The 19,577-nt window shown below is 36.0% G+C and overlaps 1 protein-coding gene across 5 annotated transcripts in view; it reads left to right on the top strand.

Moving 5' to 3' along the window:
- The window catches only part of LOC135122822 (PDZ and LIM domain protein Zasp-like), a 41,222-nt gene that overhangs the window by 20,127 nt on the left and 1,518 nt on the right, over positions 1 to 19,577 (top strand). For 2 of the 5 annotated variants that reach the window (XM_064047264.1, XM_064047268.1), the window contains exons 2-12: positions 11,361 to 11,512; positions 11,596 to 11,752; positions 11,816 to 11,949; positions 12,275 to 12,375; positions 14,224 to 14,398; positions 14,638 to 14,724; positions 14,773 to 14,874; positions 14,928 to 15,045; positions 15,123 to 15,263; positions 15,349 to 15,511; positions 16,220 to 19,502. In XM_064047264.1, the coding sequence (XP_063903334.1) occupies positions 11,361 to 11,512; positions 11,596 to 11,752; positions 11,816 to 11,949; positions 12,275 to 12,375; positions 14,224 to 14,398; positions 14,638 to 14,724; positions 14,773 to 14,874; positions 14,928 to 15,045; positions 15,123 to 15,263; positions 15,349 to 15,511; positions 16,220 to 19,502 (4,613 nt within the window). Of the gene's footprint in view, positions 1 to 11,360; positions 11,513 to 11,595; positions 11,753 to 11,815; positions 11,950 to 12,274; positions 12,376 to 13,969; positions 14,106 to 14,223; positions 14,399 to 14,637; positions 14,725 to 14,772; positions 14,875 to 14,927; positions 15,046 to 15,122; positions 15,264 to 15,348; positions 15,512 to 16,219; positions 19,503 to 19,577 lie in introns of all 5 variants that reach the window. The other 3 variants (XM_064047265.1, XM_064047266.1, XM_064047267.1) reach the window with 3 other exon arrangements.

Here is a 19,577-nt window from a genome sequence, read left to right as displayed (position 1 = left end):
CCCACAACCTCCTGCGTTCACGAAGTATCGTGCTCACCTTTACAATTTTGGAAATTAATAATAAAAATCAAAAACATCATATTTAGGGCACATATATACATTTATGTACTGTATTATGTATTATGATATATTTATAAATCTATCACCTATCTATAATTTTTAAATTTGTGCCTAATACTGAGAGAGCAATAAAAAGACGATCAAAGACAGCCATAGCTTTTTGGAAGTTTGTCTTTGATCGCTGTATTGTCAGCTCAAACTTAGTGCCGGTAATCTGACAAAACGAAGATTATATCAAAGACAACTCTTAAAAGTCCTGCCTGTCCTTGATCGTCTTTTTTATTGGCCTCTCGGTATATTTTTCAGCAGAACAAAATGTTTTAATAACAATTAGATATTTTTTAAACTTAAATTTAAAAGCTAAGGTTTCCTGTTTTTCAGATTAGCATAAAAATTACGTTCATTGATATAAATAAAGCAAGAATACCAAAGGTCCTAAAATGGATCCTTGTGATACTCCATCCGTTTAAAATTACCGTTGTGTGAACAATATTTTAACAAATAAATGCGGCATATGCTATAGTTATCAAATTTCAACTTTTCTAATACTTAGTATATGGAGGGCTCATAGCTCATTTTTTAAATCGTGAGCTATTTATCAGTCTATATAGGCCAACGAGGGCACTATCAGTAAGTAAAAGCGCAGTACACCACCATCAAATGCTTTGCTGAAGTCTAGGAAGTATTCAAATAACATTCTTTATTTTCAAATAGTGTTACTACAAGTTAAGAATTTTTTTAAACCATTTTCTGGCTAATAAATTATTTTTATTTAAATAAATAGTTTAATGATAATTGGTGAAAATTAAATAATTGAGTTAAAATAAACTGAAAAACATTGGCAGCAGAGCCACTAACGGGTCGATAATTACACTAGTCAACAAGGATTTTGTCCATGCACAATGAGTAGTTACCATAATAATTGCTTTGTGTTAAGTGAGTAACATTTACCACTGAAGGCATTTTTCTAGATCAGTTATTGATACTGTGTGGAGTGATGACGATATTAATCTTATTTTTTATAAGTGTTAATAAAACTATATATTATAATATTTCAATGCATTATTTACTTTCTAGTATCGTCATTTTTTAATAAAGAACAGTATTTGATATATTTGACAACAATTGAAGGTTCGTTTGAAGGGTATATTTAGACCTATTCTATCAAATTTCCCATATGTCATTTTATGGACAAACAAACAAAAACTATTATTGAAACTGTTACGTTACTAGGAAAAATTGGTCTGAAGTTATTTAGAAGTACAGGCTAACAAATACAGATTCCTCGAAACATTATAAAATTAAACTTTGTAAATTTTATTTTTATGATAACCCCTATAAATTAAAATAATGATATGTGTGGACTGTTAAAGTACAGATGAAAAGGCATGCTATGAATATGTTACAAGTGAGTTTTTCCATAACAAAAATAGATGCAGTGTAATAACAGGACTGTATACTAACATTTTCGGGAAAATGGGGTGAGCCGTTCTTGATTTGTTCAATAAAACAGATACCCCCATTCAGTAATTTTTTTTAGTCACCCTGTATAAATAATTCTAAAAAATATGAATGCACTGATAAACTCTAAAAAGTACAAATTCATAATATTTTGCATATTTTAGACAGGATTTATTCAGTAAAATTTTGGGATGACGTAATTAATGTTTTGTGATGGGATAAACGGATAAATTTTAATTAAGGTTTTACAATGCTTACAATGACCGTAAAACGTTTGCAAGATTTCACAACATTCGGTTTTGCAGTGTCAAAGTTAAGTTGTAAAATGTTGACGTACAATTTTGATTTTTTTTCAAAAATCTGGATGTCTAGCGTAAGAATTTGATACGGATTCGTAAATCACAAATGCAGGAGTATCTTATTTTATAAAAGTTAAATAAGATTGAACTTATTATCTACACGATATTCCTAAAATACATTTACAATTTCACAACAATCGATCAATTAATTTCGGAGATAATCTCCCTACTAAAAATCGACACAGACAGACTGACAGACAGATTTTTTCGTGATCTATATGGATGATGAAACATCTGCAAAATGTGAAGGAAGCCGATGGACTCGATTATTATACTTCCTTAGCTAACGCTCGGGAAGTAAAAAGTAGATTCCTTAATACACTGTTTAATTAATTTTGTTAATTGTTGTTACAATATTTTTACCAACTTAATTACACCAGATATCAGACCGTAACCATTTTTAAGTTTTTATGTTGATGACTATCTATCAGTGCTTCTTCTGACGTCAATATATCTCCTCGAAAGGAGAAATTTATGCCACCATTTATGCTAGCTTTTACTTATTACTACGTACTGAGTTCTGACAATCATTTGCATTGGGATATGATGTTCGTGAATAATGAGAAATAAAGCATAGTGTAACAACGAAAATAGCATTTATTTTGGTTTTAACCTTTACATCCCCCCAGGTTGTGCACAAAAAGCATCTCAACCCAATATGCTACTAAAGATAAGCCGGCCCTGTTTAGGAAACGTCTACCAGCCAAGTACAACAAAGATAACATATTAGGTGTTGACAAGGCTGATGGAGAAGTCAAAATCGCAAAACCACTGTTCTCGTTGGTGTACTATACTTGATTTTTTTTTATATCGATCCTCGTCGTTGCCCCCGGAAAATTTCTCGGTATCCCGGCGGCTCAGTCCGACTCTGCTTTGCGAGCAGCAGTGTACCGATGGCCAGCGGCTATTCAGCTCTTGGGCGCTTGCACACGGCACTGTCAGCCGCCGCCGCCGCTGTTTGATTTTGAAACACTGGTGGATTTATAAATAGCGAATCGCAGACGGTGGAGGAGACGCCCGGGATGAGACGGTGGCTTTTTGCATGTTAACGCCTCGCAAATGAGACTGACAACACTCGGCAGATAATCGGGTTTGAAGTGCGCGCTACGAAAAAATTTTTAATCGATGCATCCGGGACTAAAGTAGACGATGATGGGCTTTAAAAGCATGAGCTTGTTTGGCTGTCATTCTTCCAGGAAATTCCGTCGGGGGTATTTGGACTGACTCATTGGCTCGGAAAGGTGGTAATGGAACGAGGTCGTGGCCGACAAGATTTTTAGCGAAATTAGTGGTCGAAATGTGGGCAGAGGAAATTTCCAAAATTTTTTCACTAAAGATTTATTTAGGCTTAATTTTGATTTTATAAAATAGAAAATAGGGCTGGTTTATTAGCAAAGTGAGTTAAATATTTAATCCTCGATTAATTTAACAAAGGATTAAAATGTGGAATATGAGCCCGTGATTGGTTAAAACATGCACGTTGCCTGGCAACGGACCTCAATTAAAAGTTAATCGGGAATTAACTTTAATTTCGCTTTCTATAAACTGATGCATCAAGCCTCAAAAATGCTTGATTTCTAAATCAGGTAATATCTGGTTATGACACGAGTGAATTAAAATAGATTTTATCCACGGGCGGAAAGTTTGATTCGTGACACTTTCTTTAAAATCTGCTTGCCAGAAAATTTTTGCAGTGTAAAAGTATGAAATTAATAATATTTCCGGGTCAAATACACTTCTTTGTCTCACCAGTATAAACACATGTCGGCTGAAAAATTCCGGGGATTCGCGCTGGCAGGAAAAGGCGTGTTTGCGTCTCGTTTTTTGTCAGCCTGGATCCACCGGCTTTTTCTGGAAACTCAAATATTGCGGTTTCAAAAATTTTATATAATTAAAAAAAAACAATTAATTTGATTAATTTCGGGTTATGTGATTAAAAGTCATCAATTTTTTTCAGGCCATTATCAACCTACTCGCACATACTTTTGACAATAGCAGCAAATAAACTTTTTTTATTTCATTTTATAAATAGCCCGCCTTACATCTTACTCCCATCATAAACATGATCTCTAGTTCACGAACTAAAAATTTATTTGCTTTTCTGCTGCACGTATAAAAAGTTCCGAATATAAACAGGCAACCTATTTTTAATATGCGGCATCAAATCGCAGTTTGAAATAGTGACTTTATTAATTTTTTGGTTCCGTGTTACATTTATAGCGAGCTAGAAATCATATATTTTGACATCTGTACGTATTTAAAGTGGCCATTCAGGGAAAGAAATATGAAATCAAAAACTAAAATACATTTCTGCCTGTACACCATTGTTCGCAGAAACGGTGAAATTAATAAGGAAGTATTTCGATTTAGTTCGTGTTTTATTGTTAGACGGTCAATAACAACTGATTATTAATAATTATATTGGGATATCTTAAAATTTGTTGGTGGTAATAGAACAACTGCGATACTGTATAATGAAACTAGAAATAGACTTTTTAAAATTTTGTTTTATTACAATGATTTTTAACCTTAAGGGAGCAGAAGTGCAACAATGTCTGACTTATTGACAGTAATATCTAAGTAGGATGCGACAATCGTGTCAATGTCAAATAATGAAAACATTGATAACATTCCATTTCAGTTTTTGTACTAAAAATTATGAGACGATAATTAATGCAAAGTGTAAAAAAGATCAGTCATTGTGTTATAGTCTATGTAGGATTTAATACCAACATAATAGCTATGCGGGTTATTAACTCCTCCGCTAATTTAAGAGATAAAAATCGTAGGCCGCACAGGTGAATCTCTTGTGTCAAATACAATAAATCAGATTTTATGAAACATTTACAGTCGTTTTTTTTAAATTAAGATGTTCTATGTTTATTTCTTGCCGGTCAGATGTTATTTTTAAAATAACGATAAAATATTCAAATTTCCATTATGTTTTTGGTTTGAAAAATGTGATTTTCATCACGTCATTGGTGTTTTAAAACCACCGTGTTTATGTTATTTTTAAATTATAGCTTACAGATAAATTCCTTTTGAGGGTTCTCGTAATTTTTTTATTAATGTGTTCAATAAGCAGGCAAGAGTTTTATGTTTACGGGTAATTACAAAATACTAATTTGTGAAAGTCGTGTTGATACAATTAAAGCCAATTTTTGTAAATATTTTCAATTTTGAAAATTTGCAGTACTTTTATGTACATAATTTCAATGTCTCTTTGGTATGTTTGACGTTGATATTTTGTACATAAGTTTACTGTTTTCCTTTTTATTAATTTAATTCTACAAACGTCTGCGTCGTTATGTAATAAAACCATTACTAGAGGTCAATGTTATGAGATACCTATATGAAATATCTTTTTAATTATGAATATGCATTGTCATTTCCACCGGCTTTTATCAGGATTATTTATTGCTAATTTTAAATTACTATTGAATTATTCAATCACTCAGTAGTTATTAATAAAATTCGACAAATTTACTTATATGATCTCGGCTATATATGGATAGTAAATATGTATGTTAGCACTACAGAGTAGGAAACTTTTCCCATGTAATATTTTTGTTGCTAATTTTATCTTGAGAGCAGTTCATGTTTTATTTATTTGTAACTGCATGAATATTGAAATTGATTAATCTAAGTTAGTTTGTCGCAATATTTTATAAGAAGTGCAATCAATAACGAATGGAACAACTTTCATTCAAGACTTTTTGACTAAAAGTTATTGAAACAAGTGAATTAATTTATAATTTTGACGTCCTGTGGGTGTTCGACATAACGTAAATAATCCATCAAAATCAAATACACAAGCGCCGTTACATTCTTTGTTAACAAATTACAAAAAGAACAGAGGTTTCATTTTCGACTAATTACCGTTTACCTAACATAATACTAGTATTTAGTTGTAATACCATCACTAAATGATACTAACTACTCAATCTTCAAACATTGTTGCTGTTACATCCAAAAGTCAGGTCGGAGAGCAGCAATGGAATCATTTAATATACAAAACAACATTGGACAGTTTTCATTTTAAATGACTGTAAATGTCAAACTTGCACATTTTATGGCTGTTGTACAATACGTTTACAGCAAATAACACAGCCAAGTTTATCTATATTACCTCCAATGTGACAAAACAAACACAATTCTTGCACAAATTACGTTATGTAGCAGCGCTCTTCAACCTTTGTGCCAATATTTTTCAACTTGCAGCACCTATGTACCTTTAACTTTCACGTATTTACATACATAAAAAAATTAAAATGCGAATCATATTATTTTCAACAACTTTCCACAGAACCCTTGTTCGCTCCATGTAAGTAAACACAGTTCGTTTAACTTTGAATTCGCTTATCTTTGAAAATGACTGAAGACCGAGCGATTCAACTTTGCATCTTCTCATTCATCTCATTAATGTAACGACTTTTATGAACATAGTGACTCACGATTCTGGGTAGATCTAACAATCACGGTGGTATTAATTTTAATTTTTTCTGCGTCCCTGAATATCGAATCAAAATGTCTAGAGAACCTCGTTAGGTTGTGATTAAATATTTTTTAAAGTGCGCTGTAACTGCGGAGTAATTTTTTTCATAGGTCAATTTTCGATTGAAATCCGGAGATTTGTGGAAACCAATCTCAGATGTCAGTGAGAGTTACGATTACTGATGAAAACTCGTTTGGAATCAACGATTACTTTATTTCTTGTTTCAATTGAGACTTTATTAGCATCACTGAAGCGATCTTGTAACATCCAAGACTGTAATTAGCTGATCTGTAACTAAGCTCCTGGTTTTATTCAATTCAGAACTAATGAAATGAAACTCGTGGTAGGTCAGTTTTGAGTTCTTGGAAATTAACTGTGAATTTTGCGAAATAAATTTTCAGGGTCAGAAACGTCGACTACCGGATACATAGGTAGAATTTTCCATGGAACAGTCAATATTGCTCATTACTCAATTTATATTTACTAAATAACATTAGTAAACACTAATTCCAAAAAATGATAACCAGAAAATATTAAACACATATTGACACTTGATGATATTTTCAATCGCAAATATTTAATCGATTATAACGCAAATATAGATTACGTAAAGAATCGATAAAATTACCAAGTTTATCCGGCTGAATAATTTCCTACAGGTAAAATCGGGAAAATATCGACAATAGTTTAAACCCGAAGCACGTAGGCTGGTGCAAAAATAAATCGCACGGTTTTCATGAAGCAAGTTAAATTTAAAACACTGACTAACTGTTTTTACTACAGTATCATTAAATAAAATATCAGACAATTATTTGCTTATTACTGCAGTTCCAACACTTCCGGCGCCAAAAAAGGTTGATGACGCCAAAACCGTGACGTCAGAAATGAAATTCAACCTCAATCGACATCGTGCTTCCACAAGTTCAGAAATAAAGCTTCGGAGATAACGCCTCCGGAAACCGGACATTCTGTCGTCTGTGGTTAGTCAACTTTCATAATAATATTCATCATGAAAAACAAACGCCCAGTATCATTATGCAATTAATTTCGTTGCTTATCCCAGTCGCTCCGGGAAATTGCAATTTTTTCCTTCTGAGAAAGACTGTCTGCCGGATTTCCGTTCATGGTCTGCGGCCTCTGCCACTTAGCATAAGTACTGAGGAAAAAATGAGACGCATCATCGTTCACAGGAGTGGGGAAAAGCTGAGTACCTTACTAAGTACCTATTTAGTGTGGAAGGAAATTAAATTTTACGCGACAATAAAACTTTAGACTTTTGGAAGAACAAAGCAGCGATCTATAATTATAAATTAATGTTCATTTGTGAAGTAATTGCAAACATAGTGTTCCTCTTGTTCTCTCTGTGGGTAATTAGGCGTATGAAATAGTGCAACTTGCCGCAAATATTAATTGCGGTTTTATTGATGGCATCGCAAGGCGCTCAGCAATAATGTCCGTTATTGTTAACAGGAATGTTGCAGGTTTCTCGGCTTTTTGTTGCACTTATCGTAAATATTTCGAAGGTAAATGGGTTTCCGTCCAGACAAGGTTTTATAAAACAAAAAGTGCAGACGAGCAAGACTACAAAAATGCAAACAATGCAACAAGTCATAAACAACGCCGGACTCATTTTGTTTACTTTGTGCGCAATTTTTCCTTCTTAGAACAGGAAAAGAGGTAGGACGTCTTAAAAATGGCCCAATTCATCGACCGCCAAAGCGAACACTGACTTCACAAATCAAATAACGTGAAACCCGGCGTGCCCATCAATTTTATGTAAAAACATGATAAGTAATGTAAACCGTGCAATTAAAACGTGTCATCAATCGTAAAGATTTTTTTGTGTTTTGCATCGGTCAAATTGTCTATATTTAGCAGTCTGATTCATTCTGCAAATGTTTTGCAAGTTCGCTGTGGTTTTCAGAGTTTTGTGGGTTAACATGATACATTACTTAAATTAAAGATCAGACAAATTTCATCTGTCTGACTTCATTTCCAATCTAATCGTTCCGTGATTAATCCTTTTGAACGTCTGGAATCAATTTTCTCTTTAGCTTATACATGAATTATTATTTCTCTTATGTAACGTGATATTCAAAGAAGCTTTTATGAAAGTAGCAACCGACATTTTTATAAGCCACAACTCATTGCCTGAAACGTTGCTTAAATTCCTTCAATGAAAAGTATTTATGTGTTTGTCAAAAAAGTAATGGAAATTTAATAACCAATAAAATCCTAAAAATGTTGATAAATACGCAGACCATTGACCATAAAAGCACTGGCAGTTACATTGCGATACTAATTATTCGAATGTCTCATTTTTATCGTCAACCATTAATTATTAATTTTCGTTATCTACTGTCAGGGGCACGCATGTTTAAAACTGTGTACTTGTTTAGGAACTAAATATTTATGACTGTTTTTTTTTCACTCCAAAAACTCACACTTTATTGTAAATGCTTATTTAGATTTATTTAAATAAAGTGTTTGGGATGCGTTTGATATGTTACAATGTTACGGCTTCGTGGCTTGCCAAGAGTGTTTTATTTTTTTAAGTGGTATTTGAATTTATTCATAGGTTACACCTGCCCCCTACATTATCATTTTGTTGTATATACGCCTCCTTAAGTTCATTTCCATTTTACTTTAAAGCCAGTATTTGGTTGAGTCATTTTTAAATAATTCAGTGAACTTCGACAATGCCTGTAGTTTATTTACTTTAGTTTATTTTCTTTTTAATAGCACGGGTATGAGCATTGTGATAACATATCTAAAATTCTTGTTCAACCATAACTTTTTCAAGGTAAACACAATTTATACATACATACATACATGGGTAACGATTCATTTGAATATAAAGCTCTTTATTCTTTATTCCCATATATGACCGTCAAACTTCACGCATCATTCGAAGACCTACTTACGCGTCAAAAACCTCTTAATAATCTCTTTCAGGAAATGCACTAAAGCACGCGTGTGGTCAAAACAAACTTTCTTTTTTACTCATCAGCACCTTTATCATCGTTCCGTTTAATCACACAAAAATGTGAATAATCTCTTCGGCGATTCAAACTTTCCTAAAACGAAGTGTTAATTTAAATGATTCATTTATGACATCCACATATTTGTGAAAGCAATTAAGACATTACGGAAATGTATTCTAAAATTTTAGATAATACATCACATATTAATTTGACATCTTTGAGGACAAGGAATATTGTCAAGTTGTAGATTGTTCCTTCTTTGTTCCCTAGCGTAGTCCAACTGAGTTCTCAGTTTATCTAGTTCAGGATTACGTGCTAATTTGTTTGTACGAATTGGCACAAGTGACCGTTTCGGTTTTGACATCCGTGTTTGCGTAATGAAATTCTTCACATCGTCAATCATCTTTCTCTGTCTCTCTTTATACTTCTGAATACACAGTCGTTTCTGCCCCAACTGCTTCTCCATTCGAATTTTCACTTCAGCAAGCTTCTCCTGTAACTCAGCTATGGACATCTGACAAAGCAAACCCAGGTTCGGACAGTCCGTAGGGTCGAACTCTTTCACCGGATGCAACGATTTCAACTGATGCAGCGTTTTTATCTCTTCAATAAGCTTTATCTTCTTTGCTAATTCTTGCTGTTGCTTTTCGTAAGCTTCCTGCAAAAGTTTCCTCGTTTCATCTTTGAACAAGTCAGCTTGATTCCGTCTCTCTTCCTTCAGTCTCTTTTCCGATTCTTTGGCGTTGCGTTCAATTTCCTGACACTTTCTAACCTGCTCTTTCATTTTTTCTTGCTCACGCTCCCTCCATTCTTCCATCTGTTCTAAGAACTGTTCGCGTTCTTCCATGAACTCTTTGAAGCGTTCCTTGTTACATTCTATGAGTTTACGTTTCGCCAGAATTGCTTCTTCGAATGTTAACAGCCCTTCCAAGTGTTTTCGTTCTATGTATTCAATCTTATTTCGGTGTTCAGCTTCGCGTACGCTTCGTTCCAGTTCTCTGTACCCATCTAACGTTGCACCTCCTTGAACAATGTTTTCGATGTGTTTAATTTCTTGTTCTTGCTCTTTCACGCAACGACTGGCTTCCCGCAATACACTTGCAACGTTTCCTTTAATCTCGACTTGGTGCTGCTTGCGAGGGGCTTTCTTCGCCTTAAATTGAGGCTGAGGGACTTTTTCTAAAACCACCGGTTTTTTAGGTTGGCAATAATTCTTCTGGAGAGCTTTAGCTTGCGCCAGTAGTTTTTGCGCTCTTATTTTATTTTTTTCAAATTCTCCCATTAGCCTCTTTTCTACATTGTCTGGCATGTAGAGTGTATTCGGAATTTCGGTTGCTTGGAACATATTATACTCCACAGGAGTGTTCAGTGGAGCCGTAGGTGGTCTTTTCCCTCGGCGTAGAACGGTCAAATTATCTGGAACGGTTGTAGGTTTCGGGGTTCTTTTTTTGATCTTTTCGAGGTAAAGAAATTCATCCAATTTTCTAAGATGTTCGGTGTTGTTTAAAAGAGGATTAATGATTTGACTCAAAATGTATTCATCTTCGAAGAATTTGCATCCGGTGAGTGCCGTCTGAATCAAGTTGTTTTCGTCCCAAAAATATTGTAATATTTTATTCTTGTAAGCGCATTTCATTTCCTGGAACACTTCAAACAATTTTTGGGTGTCCGCTTGGTTGGAAGCAAAAAGTACGACGTAAAGGACCATTATTATTTTTACGTCGCTGTGATTCCTGAGGTTGTAGTGAGAGACAATGTTGTTTTTGACGGCACTGAGGAAGTTCTTGTGTATGACGATCAGGACAAATTTTTCGATTTCACCTTCGGATAGAGGCACTCCGTCGGCACACACTAATTTCATTTGTATAAACTCGTCCCCGGTCATATCTTTGCACCGATAATATTCGTCGAATAATTTGCATAACTTGGTATACGAATGCACATCCATGTTGAACGTTGACGTTTTCACAATCATTGACAGTTATTTTTCGTTGTTTTCAGGTGAATGGTGGTTCTCCGGCAGAGCGAGCTGGATTAATAGCTGGTGATTCCGTGATCAAAGTAAACACCACAGATGTTTTCAACCTGAGACACAAAGATGCGCAAGACGTAATAATCAGAGCAGGACCTGCTTTCGAAGTTACTGTTCAAAGGTAAAAAATAGAAAAGGGATTGCTTAATTTAACTTGGACTTGCATTTTGACCAATTGCCCAAATCGTGATTCGTTTGTTATAGAGGAGGATCAGTTTGGAAACCTGCAGTCACTCCCACGGGACCCGTACATTCAGCAGCAACCACTGTCACTAAGACCTCCTTGGCTGCTACCAAGAAAGATACAAGTGGAAGCATTGGTACTGCGCACAATCTCTCAGCTAAGCCGTTCAGTCCACAGGTATTTGTAAAAATTAAAAAAATTTTGTTTCGGGAGTTTTATATCCTGTTTTTTTTTTAATAGTTGAATGGTGCTGTGAATGGTGGACCAAAGCTAGTCAATAATCAATACAACTCTCCGTTGAAACTGTACTCTGAAGAGAGCATAGCTGAAACCTTATCCGCGCAGACCGAAGTTTTGTCAACAGGAGCCCTAGGGTAAGCAGACTTTGGAATTCCGCGCGATAAAACAACAACAACATGTATCCATTTCCTTCCAGAACTAAGTGTTTGCCAAATTACTAAATTTAAAGCCATGTCGAGTATCAGTGTGGCTAAAAATAAACCGATAAGATGATATGTCAACTAAACTTGCATTTTCCCCTTAACATACTTTACTTAATGCCCTCTTTTCACCAGAAATAATATTGTTTATAAAAATATAAATTAAAAAACCGTTTGGTTAGATGCCAGATGTTACATAATTTGTTCTAAATGATTTCCGATTGCTACAATCGTTACAAATGTCTACGTGATGTTTCAGAGTTAATTTTAAGAAAAACGAAAGGACCTATGACGCCACCAACAGCGCTGTTTATCGTATGCTTCAGGAAGCTGAGAGTGAGCCAAAGACACCTGAAGCAGGTATTGTTCTAACACTATGGACTTAATGACGTAGTCATTTAGTAATCTTGGAGCTAATTTAACAATTGGCGAAGCAATTTCGGATGCACCAAAAGCTGTTAACGCGCCTTAGATATAAATATGTAAGTGACTATTCTGCGTTGTGACAACTATCAGGTATCCAGGGGTTGCAAATTATGCATTGTGTGGTTATATTTGATCAGTTTAACTAATAAAGCTCCATTTTGGTACAAACGTTAAAAGTTTTAAAAGTATAGTTTCAAAGGAAGAGAAATTTAAGAGACAAGTCTTATCATCAGCTAGTAGACATGTATATACCAGTTTTGGGCACTTGTTTTTCAGCCTCTTTTAAAAATCAACTGAATTTTTAAAAGAATCTCTACAATTAAGAGTCAGCACGTAAGGTACATTTTTGATAGAATGGAAAAGAAAGAAGACTACAAGGTCAGTTACGTCAACAGGAAAATTCGTAATCGAATATAAATGCTGAAGTCAAAATTTTTGTGTATGTTTTATTGTTCGTTATTTTAAAATGTTGCTAGATATTGCTACTACCATGTTTATATAGGCAACCAACAATACAGTGTAGAGTGAGAGCAGAAGATAAAATGGTTTTTATTTCCCGCGCATTTTACTTGTTATATATTTTAGATCTATTTTCTGATTTTCCTAATTTCAGTTCAGTTTAAATCCATTCTATAAAATGTACGAACTACACTGTACAGGTATTCACCTAATTACGTTCACACACTTTTTTTTTATTATTTGAACCAAATGATCGAAAACAAATAGTCTTTTAGTAGGCCACGAAATTTATTTTTAAAATAATGGTATTGGTAAAACTCGTAGGCCATTGATGTGTCCCAGTTCTACAGTTTTCTATAGCCCTAATTGATTTTTTTATAATTACTGAAAAAAATTACCATTTGAACAACCGAATGTACCAGCTTAACCGCTGAAATCGTAGCAAAATTTTGAGATGACGTCATCAGATTGTTCGTGAGGATAATCAGACAAATTTTGGTTAGCGTTTTAGCATCTACACAATATTCCTTAAATGTGTAGAATATACTCGTATACCTATAAAATTTGTTAACAATCGCTCCGGTAGTTTCGGAGATTCCTATTGGAAAGTAAAAGGGAATTTAGTCATGTTGGATCTAAGTCCATAGAGCAGGACCCTAATTTCAAAGAGGTCGTAATTGTTAGATATATTTAAAATTCTAGTCATTTTCGAAAGAGGTTGAAAAACAAGAAGCCAAAACTGATAGGAGTATAATAATTCTTCTAGACGGGGATAATTTTTTTTCAAGTTCTTTTGTTTTGAAAACATACCCCAAAAACAGGGCTAATTCTTCAAAACGCAGCAAACTCAGGTTTTATTAATGTAATTTAACTATAGTACAGTTAAAGAAAATACATCGCTATAATGTAATGAAAAAACTGTTTATTAGATGCAAAAATACCATTTAAAATTTTGATTCTCAGACCCGAAACCGCTGATACCAACTTTTGGTGAATCTTTCTTAAAATTATAAATTAATTCCAAGATATTTTCGTACGTAATGTCCATATTAATGTTACGCTCAACCAGAGCCAGAAACAACAGTAGCACCATCAGCAATTACTGGTTTGCGGCACGTCACTGCTCCCGAGACCCGTCCTGCCTCAGAAAAGCCGCAACTTCCTCCCGGTCAAAATATTTGTGCGGACTGCGAGCGTTTGATAGTGTAAGTAAGCTTTTACAGTGTTCGAGATTGAGGGTGGCGGCGTCGTAACGTGAAAAGGTTGCTTATTTCTGTAGTCGGCCATTTTTTGACGGTTTTCTGTTTTTTCTGTGCTTAACAGTAAGCCCCCGCCCCGATTTATACGCTGTTGGCGGTCGCCAAGTGACATCGCCGAGATCTAATACCCCGCTAGACGACCACAGTCGGCTAAGCAGTCGATTGGGGGATTATCCAAATACCTATAACCCTAATCAGGAGGGAGTCACTAAGTGTACCGAATGCGAAAGGGTCATCGTGTAAGTCCGACTTGATGTTGGATCGATGTTGTTTTCCTCGATAGTGGCCCTTCCATTGTAGATCACTTCGAAAGTATATTATGCACACTGTCTATGGTTACCTCTTGCATGACCTTAAACTTAGTATCTCCTCTTTAGAACTACCTACTTCTGCTGGATTAATTCTGGTGTGGTGTGCGTAGTCGTAGAAACCTACTACGATACTGAAGAATTGTTTCAAATTTTTGGTTTTGTTGCAGTGGAGTGTTTGTGCGCATTAAGGACAAGAACTTGCACGTTGAATGCTTCAAGTGCTCCACTTGCGGAACATCTTTGAAGAACGTTGGGTAAGCACGACGAAAGAAGTTTTTCGAATTGGTAATCCACGTTTTCAGATATTACAACATCAACAACAAGTTGTATTGCGATGTCCATGCGAAACTAGCTGCAAGAACTAATCCTCCAGCTCCAAATTTGGTACCGGTAACAGTACCTCCGTAAGTCTTATATCGTATTTCATGATTCTATGTTATCAATATTATTATTACAGTGGTGGTAAATCTCCTGTTACTGCTATTTCTTCGGCTATAGCTTCTCATCCATTACCTGCACCTGCACCTGCACCACTTCCAACACTTCCAAAAACAAATTTCGCCCAACCGTTCCAGGTAAATTTTCTTTCATCAAACCTAAATCGATGTCAGTCGAGTTCTGTGTTGTCTATGCATGCCTTGCATCATTTTAGCCTTCACAAGACGATAAGGAAACAATTACGATGCCTTTGCAAAGTCTAAATATAACAACAGAGTCTAATAGCAGTAATAAAATAAATAATAATGTTTTAAATAACAGTACACCACTTTCCTTCAACAAATTCATGAACAAGGTAAGGTTTAATCCATAACTTCAATCATTAGATAAGAAATAGGTAAGTCAGAGATATTATTCAACTAATTTGTTTTTTCTTGTAGGCTGGTAACTACTCGACAACTCCTAAACCATTCTCGAGCGTGAGTGCACCGGTGTCAGCTCCAAATTACAACACTTTACCTAGAGCGGCACCTCCTCCAGCTGCACCATTATCTCCTGTGGTTCCAGCACCTGCTCCATCTTTCAGTCCAGCATCACCAGCTGGTACGTATGCGTACTTTTTCAAATAATGAAATAGTCGCCCTGAAGCCAAATAAGAAAATATATTGAACACAATTATTTCTAATTAGGACGTCTTCCTGCTGCTAAACCAGCTGGTTCCGTGTTTAAAGGTACTATAGTTGCAGTGTGAAGATCGCTTATTTAGTCTTTGGGTGCTAATCTTGGGTGATAATAAGTAATTGGTAGAACGAATGGCAAAATGTAGAATTATAGTATCAAGAAAGCTCCCTAATTCCCCCCCTTGTGTTATGATTTGTTGTTATCTTCTGTTTGTTGTTACGTTATTTATTTATTCTTTTCGTCTTTACAGATTATAAATCTTTTAATCCCAAACCTCGCCCATTTTCCCTTGTATTAGATAATTAACTTGCTACCGCTAGCTTTACATCTCTAGCTTAGTAGAATTAGATAAGTAATGAATGTCATTTAAGTTCCTATATTTTCAGAATAGATTACTACTTACTCACATTGTAAGATGTACGTTTATGTTTGGTCCCATCCACAGTGGAGTTTTCTTGATATATTTTTGTTATATTACGTTATATTCACCGGAAGATAAGATGTAACAATTCTCGCTTGACACTTACATTAATTTTTCTTTAATTTTTCTTTTTTTTTGTTGCACCCTTTGGTTTTGTGTTTGTTTTACCGCTACTTGTTTAACCTTTGCTACTGTTGTTCATTAACTAGAAGATCGTAGTGTACAAAATTTTGTGTGGCCGCCTCCTCCAGAAGAACCCGAAGTTCCTACAGCTTGTCCATTATATGTCCCACCTGCTACTCACCTTAACGTAAATCCAAAAACTATTAAACAAGAAGACGTTGATAAGTCTGACACAATATCAGAAACTGAAGATTTCGAAGTTTATAACTTCAACATGTATCAGCAACCAAAATTATCCTTGGCTTCTGAAGAAGTTTGCGAGATAACTGGTAGAAGAAGTGCCGTTGAATGCATTGAAACGATATCTGAGACTCTAGAGACTCAAAAACTGATTGAAAACGTTCTGAAAAACCGACCCAAATCCCCGCCTCCACTTAACGTAGATATTGTTATTCCAGAGATTATCAAAACTGAAAAGGTTTGTACCACAGAATGCTCGTTAAAAGAATCTAGTATCGCGTCTTGTGAAAGTGTGCAATCTTGCGAACTTAAAAGATTGACCGACTTTAAACCGAACACAGTAGAATGTAAATTAGTGAGTCAAATAGAAAACGTGGTTCCACAAAAATGGGAGTCTCCCATGGTACAAGCTTTACGTACGATACCGGATGCATCTAAAGAAAAGGATCCTTTCACTCAAATACCGAAAAAATTCTCTTCTAGCGCTTTGGCATCAGCGTTGGTTATTGCTCCATCAGAACCCTTTACAGCCCAACCAGTGATAACTACAGTAGAACCAATACCGCTTCCAGAAGAAACCGTTCCTTATTTTCCACCAGAACACACTTTTGTTATCGAACCAAAAGAACCAAAACCGGAGAAACCTCCAACCCAATTTGTGAAAGCGTTACAAACAGCACCAGAACGACCCTTTACCCCTGTCGGTGGAGCACCTGTAAAGAAAAAGAAAGATCCAACTGATGAATTTTTTAAAGATTTGCCAAAACCTCAGTGCAGACTCTCAATGCGAGATGCGTTAACGACAGCTTCTGACAGACCGTATTCTCCACTTTTTCCAGAAAGTGTTACAGTTGAGCAAATATCTGTAAAAGAAGCGGCTTCAGAAAGAAAAGAAGTAAACAACAATTTACAAAAACCTTTAAAACCTACTGCGCTGCCCTCATCTTTCCAAAGACCTTTAAGAGAAGAGAAGCCACAAGCGCCTAAACCTTTTCCAGTTACAATACACGAAAAGAAAGAAGAAAAAGAGAAAGATGTGCAAACATCATCATCTAAAGTTATTGAAAAACATAAGACGGAAAGTACTGTCGAAGAGTCCATTGAGAACATCGATGACGAGAAACCACAAGGAATGTATCCATTGTTCAAAGGGTTCAGTTGTTCTTTTGAAAACAAATCAGAGCACTCACAGTTTAAAATAGAAATTTCGACGTCTCCTCCTATCATTCATTCAGACAGGTCTCAGACTCCTAGTGTGAAAATTTCTCGAACGGGTGCTAGCACTGAAAGCGTTACAGAAACCATAAAGGAAGAATCCAAAATCCACGAAAAGTCTCGCGAAGAATCTAAACAAATAGCAAAACAAAGTGAACAAGTTGTTTTAAAAAAGCCTGTGCCCTTGGTTTCAGCCTTACACAAACCTGACAGATTGCCTCAGTATCAAGTAAACTTATCCGAAAATGCTGAAGCAGACTTGCTGATTATGCAAAAAGTTGAGGCTGCTAAGGCACGACAACAGGAGCAACAGCTACAACAACAGAGACAACAACAGCAACAATTAGAACAACAAAGACAACAACAGCAACAATTAGAACAACAAAGACAACAACAGCAACAATTAGAACAACAAAGACAACAACAACAATTGCTGCAGCAGAGACAACAACTGCAACAACAACAATTGCAGCAAGAGAGACAGCAACAACAACTGTTGCAGCAGAGACAACAAATCCAGCAGCAACAGAGGCAGCAACAACAACAATCTAGCATTCCTCCTCCACCGAAACCACCAAGAGAATTCCAGATGAAACCAATTATCAGAGTACAGCCGGGAGAAAATAACTTGCATCCTGACCAGTCGTTTAAACCAGTTTGTGAAGAAAGACCACCAAGTTCAACATTTTCGCCTCGTCCACGAGCAGTTACACCTAGCATGATTAACAAACCACCACCGGTTATACCTTATTACCAGGCTAGTTTAGTAGCTCAACAATACAAAGCAGCAGAAGTCAATTTATTAAACCCTGCGAGTCCTGCTATTTCGCGATCACCAAGTCCTTGTCCTGAAAGAAGAAGTGTGTCTCCTTTTTCATCAAGGCCTTCTGCTGCTATTAGACCCAAATCTCCTGCAGCTGGCCCACCACCTAATCCTTTAAAATCTGATAAGCCGTTACCTACACCCAGAGATTCTAGAGTAGAAGCAGCAAGACAAAATTTATCCACTTATATTCCTCAGTACAAGGACAGAATCGGTGGTGTTGTGAAAACAGAATCGACGGTCCCTCAGGTTTATAATGCTTTTGTAAAAACGCAAAGTGTTGGCGGGCAACAACTACAACAAACTGCCTTGAGTAGTCAAAAATGCATACAGATTGATGCTGCAAAGAAATGTATGATGAAAGAAGACAGAACAGTTGAAGATGCTGCAAGGGCTCAAATCATATCACAACAAAGTGGACAGGCCACTATGTCGACTGCCATACTCGAAAAGTCTCATTTAGATCACTTAGAACAAATGAAGAAGTCCGAGTCTCAGAGCTTAGAAAGTTCAAGTGACGGTACCGTTCAAGTTCAGAGAAAGAAAACTGTAACGGAAGAATTCGAACATACCCAAAAAGCAAAATTTGTGCAAATCGAGAAAAATGTTACTAACACGAAACAGTATCCTTTTAGGGAGGTAAAAAACCCAATTGTTGAACAGCCTGGAATTGTAGGAATGCACGTGACTAATCCCCAGCCAATTATATCTCCTTTTTTAAAAGCTAATGCTTCGCAGTCAGAATCAGCACCTAAACCATTACTGCAAGTTCAGCAACCTCCTCAACAACAGAAACAGCAGCAACAGCCTCCGAAACCATGTCCCATTAAACATATCCCAGCTCCATCGTTAACGTCTCCTATCAGACATGTTACTGCCCCTTCGGGTTCTGCGAAGAAACCTGACCAAAGTGTAAACAGATCCAATATTCCCGTTCCCAATACAGGTGCAGGTTCAGGTTCAGGTTCAGGTGGTGGTCGTCAAGCCGGAGCTGTTGGTGTAGCACCAAAACGTGGTCGTGGTGTTCTCAACGCTGCAGCACTGGCCGGAACAAGAATAGCACTTTGCGCGTCGTGTCACTCGCAGATCAGGTAGAAGTTGTTTGATGTTGTGGTTTCTGTGGCGACTAATTTAATTTTGCCGTGTGTGTGACTTTTTTGCTTTAT

Source organism: Zophobas morio, unplaced genomic scaffold (assembly GCF_036711695.1).
Source record: "Zophobas morio isolate AGI-343-1 ecotype UQ-CSIRO unplaced genomic scaffold, CSIRO_AGI_Zmor_V1 ptg000005l, whole genome shotgun sequence".
Taxonomy (NCBI): Eukaryota; Metazoa; Arthropoda; class Insecta; order Coleoptera; family Tenebrionidae; genus Zophobas; species Zophobas morio.
This window is presented reverse-complemented; position numbering and strand designations above follow the sequence as displayed.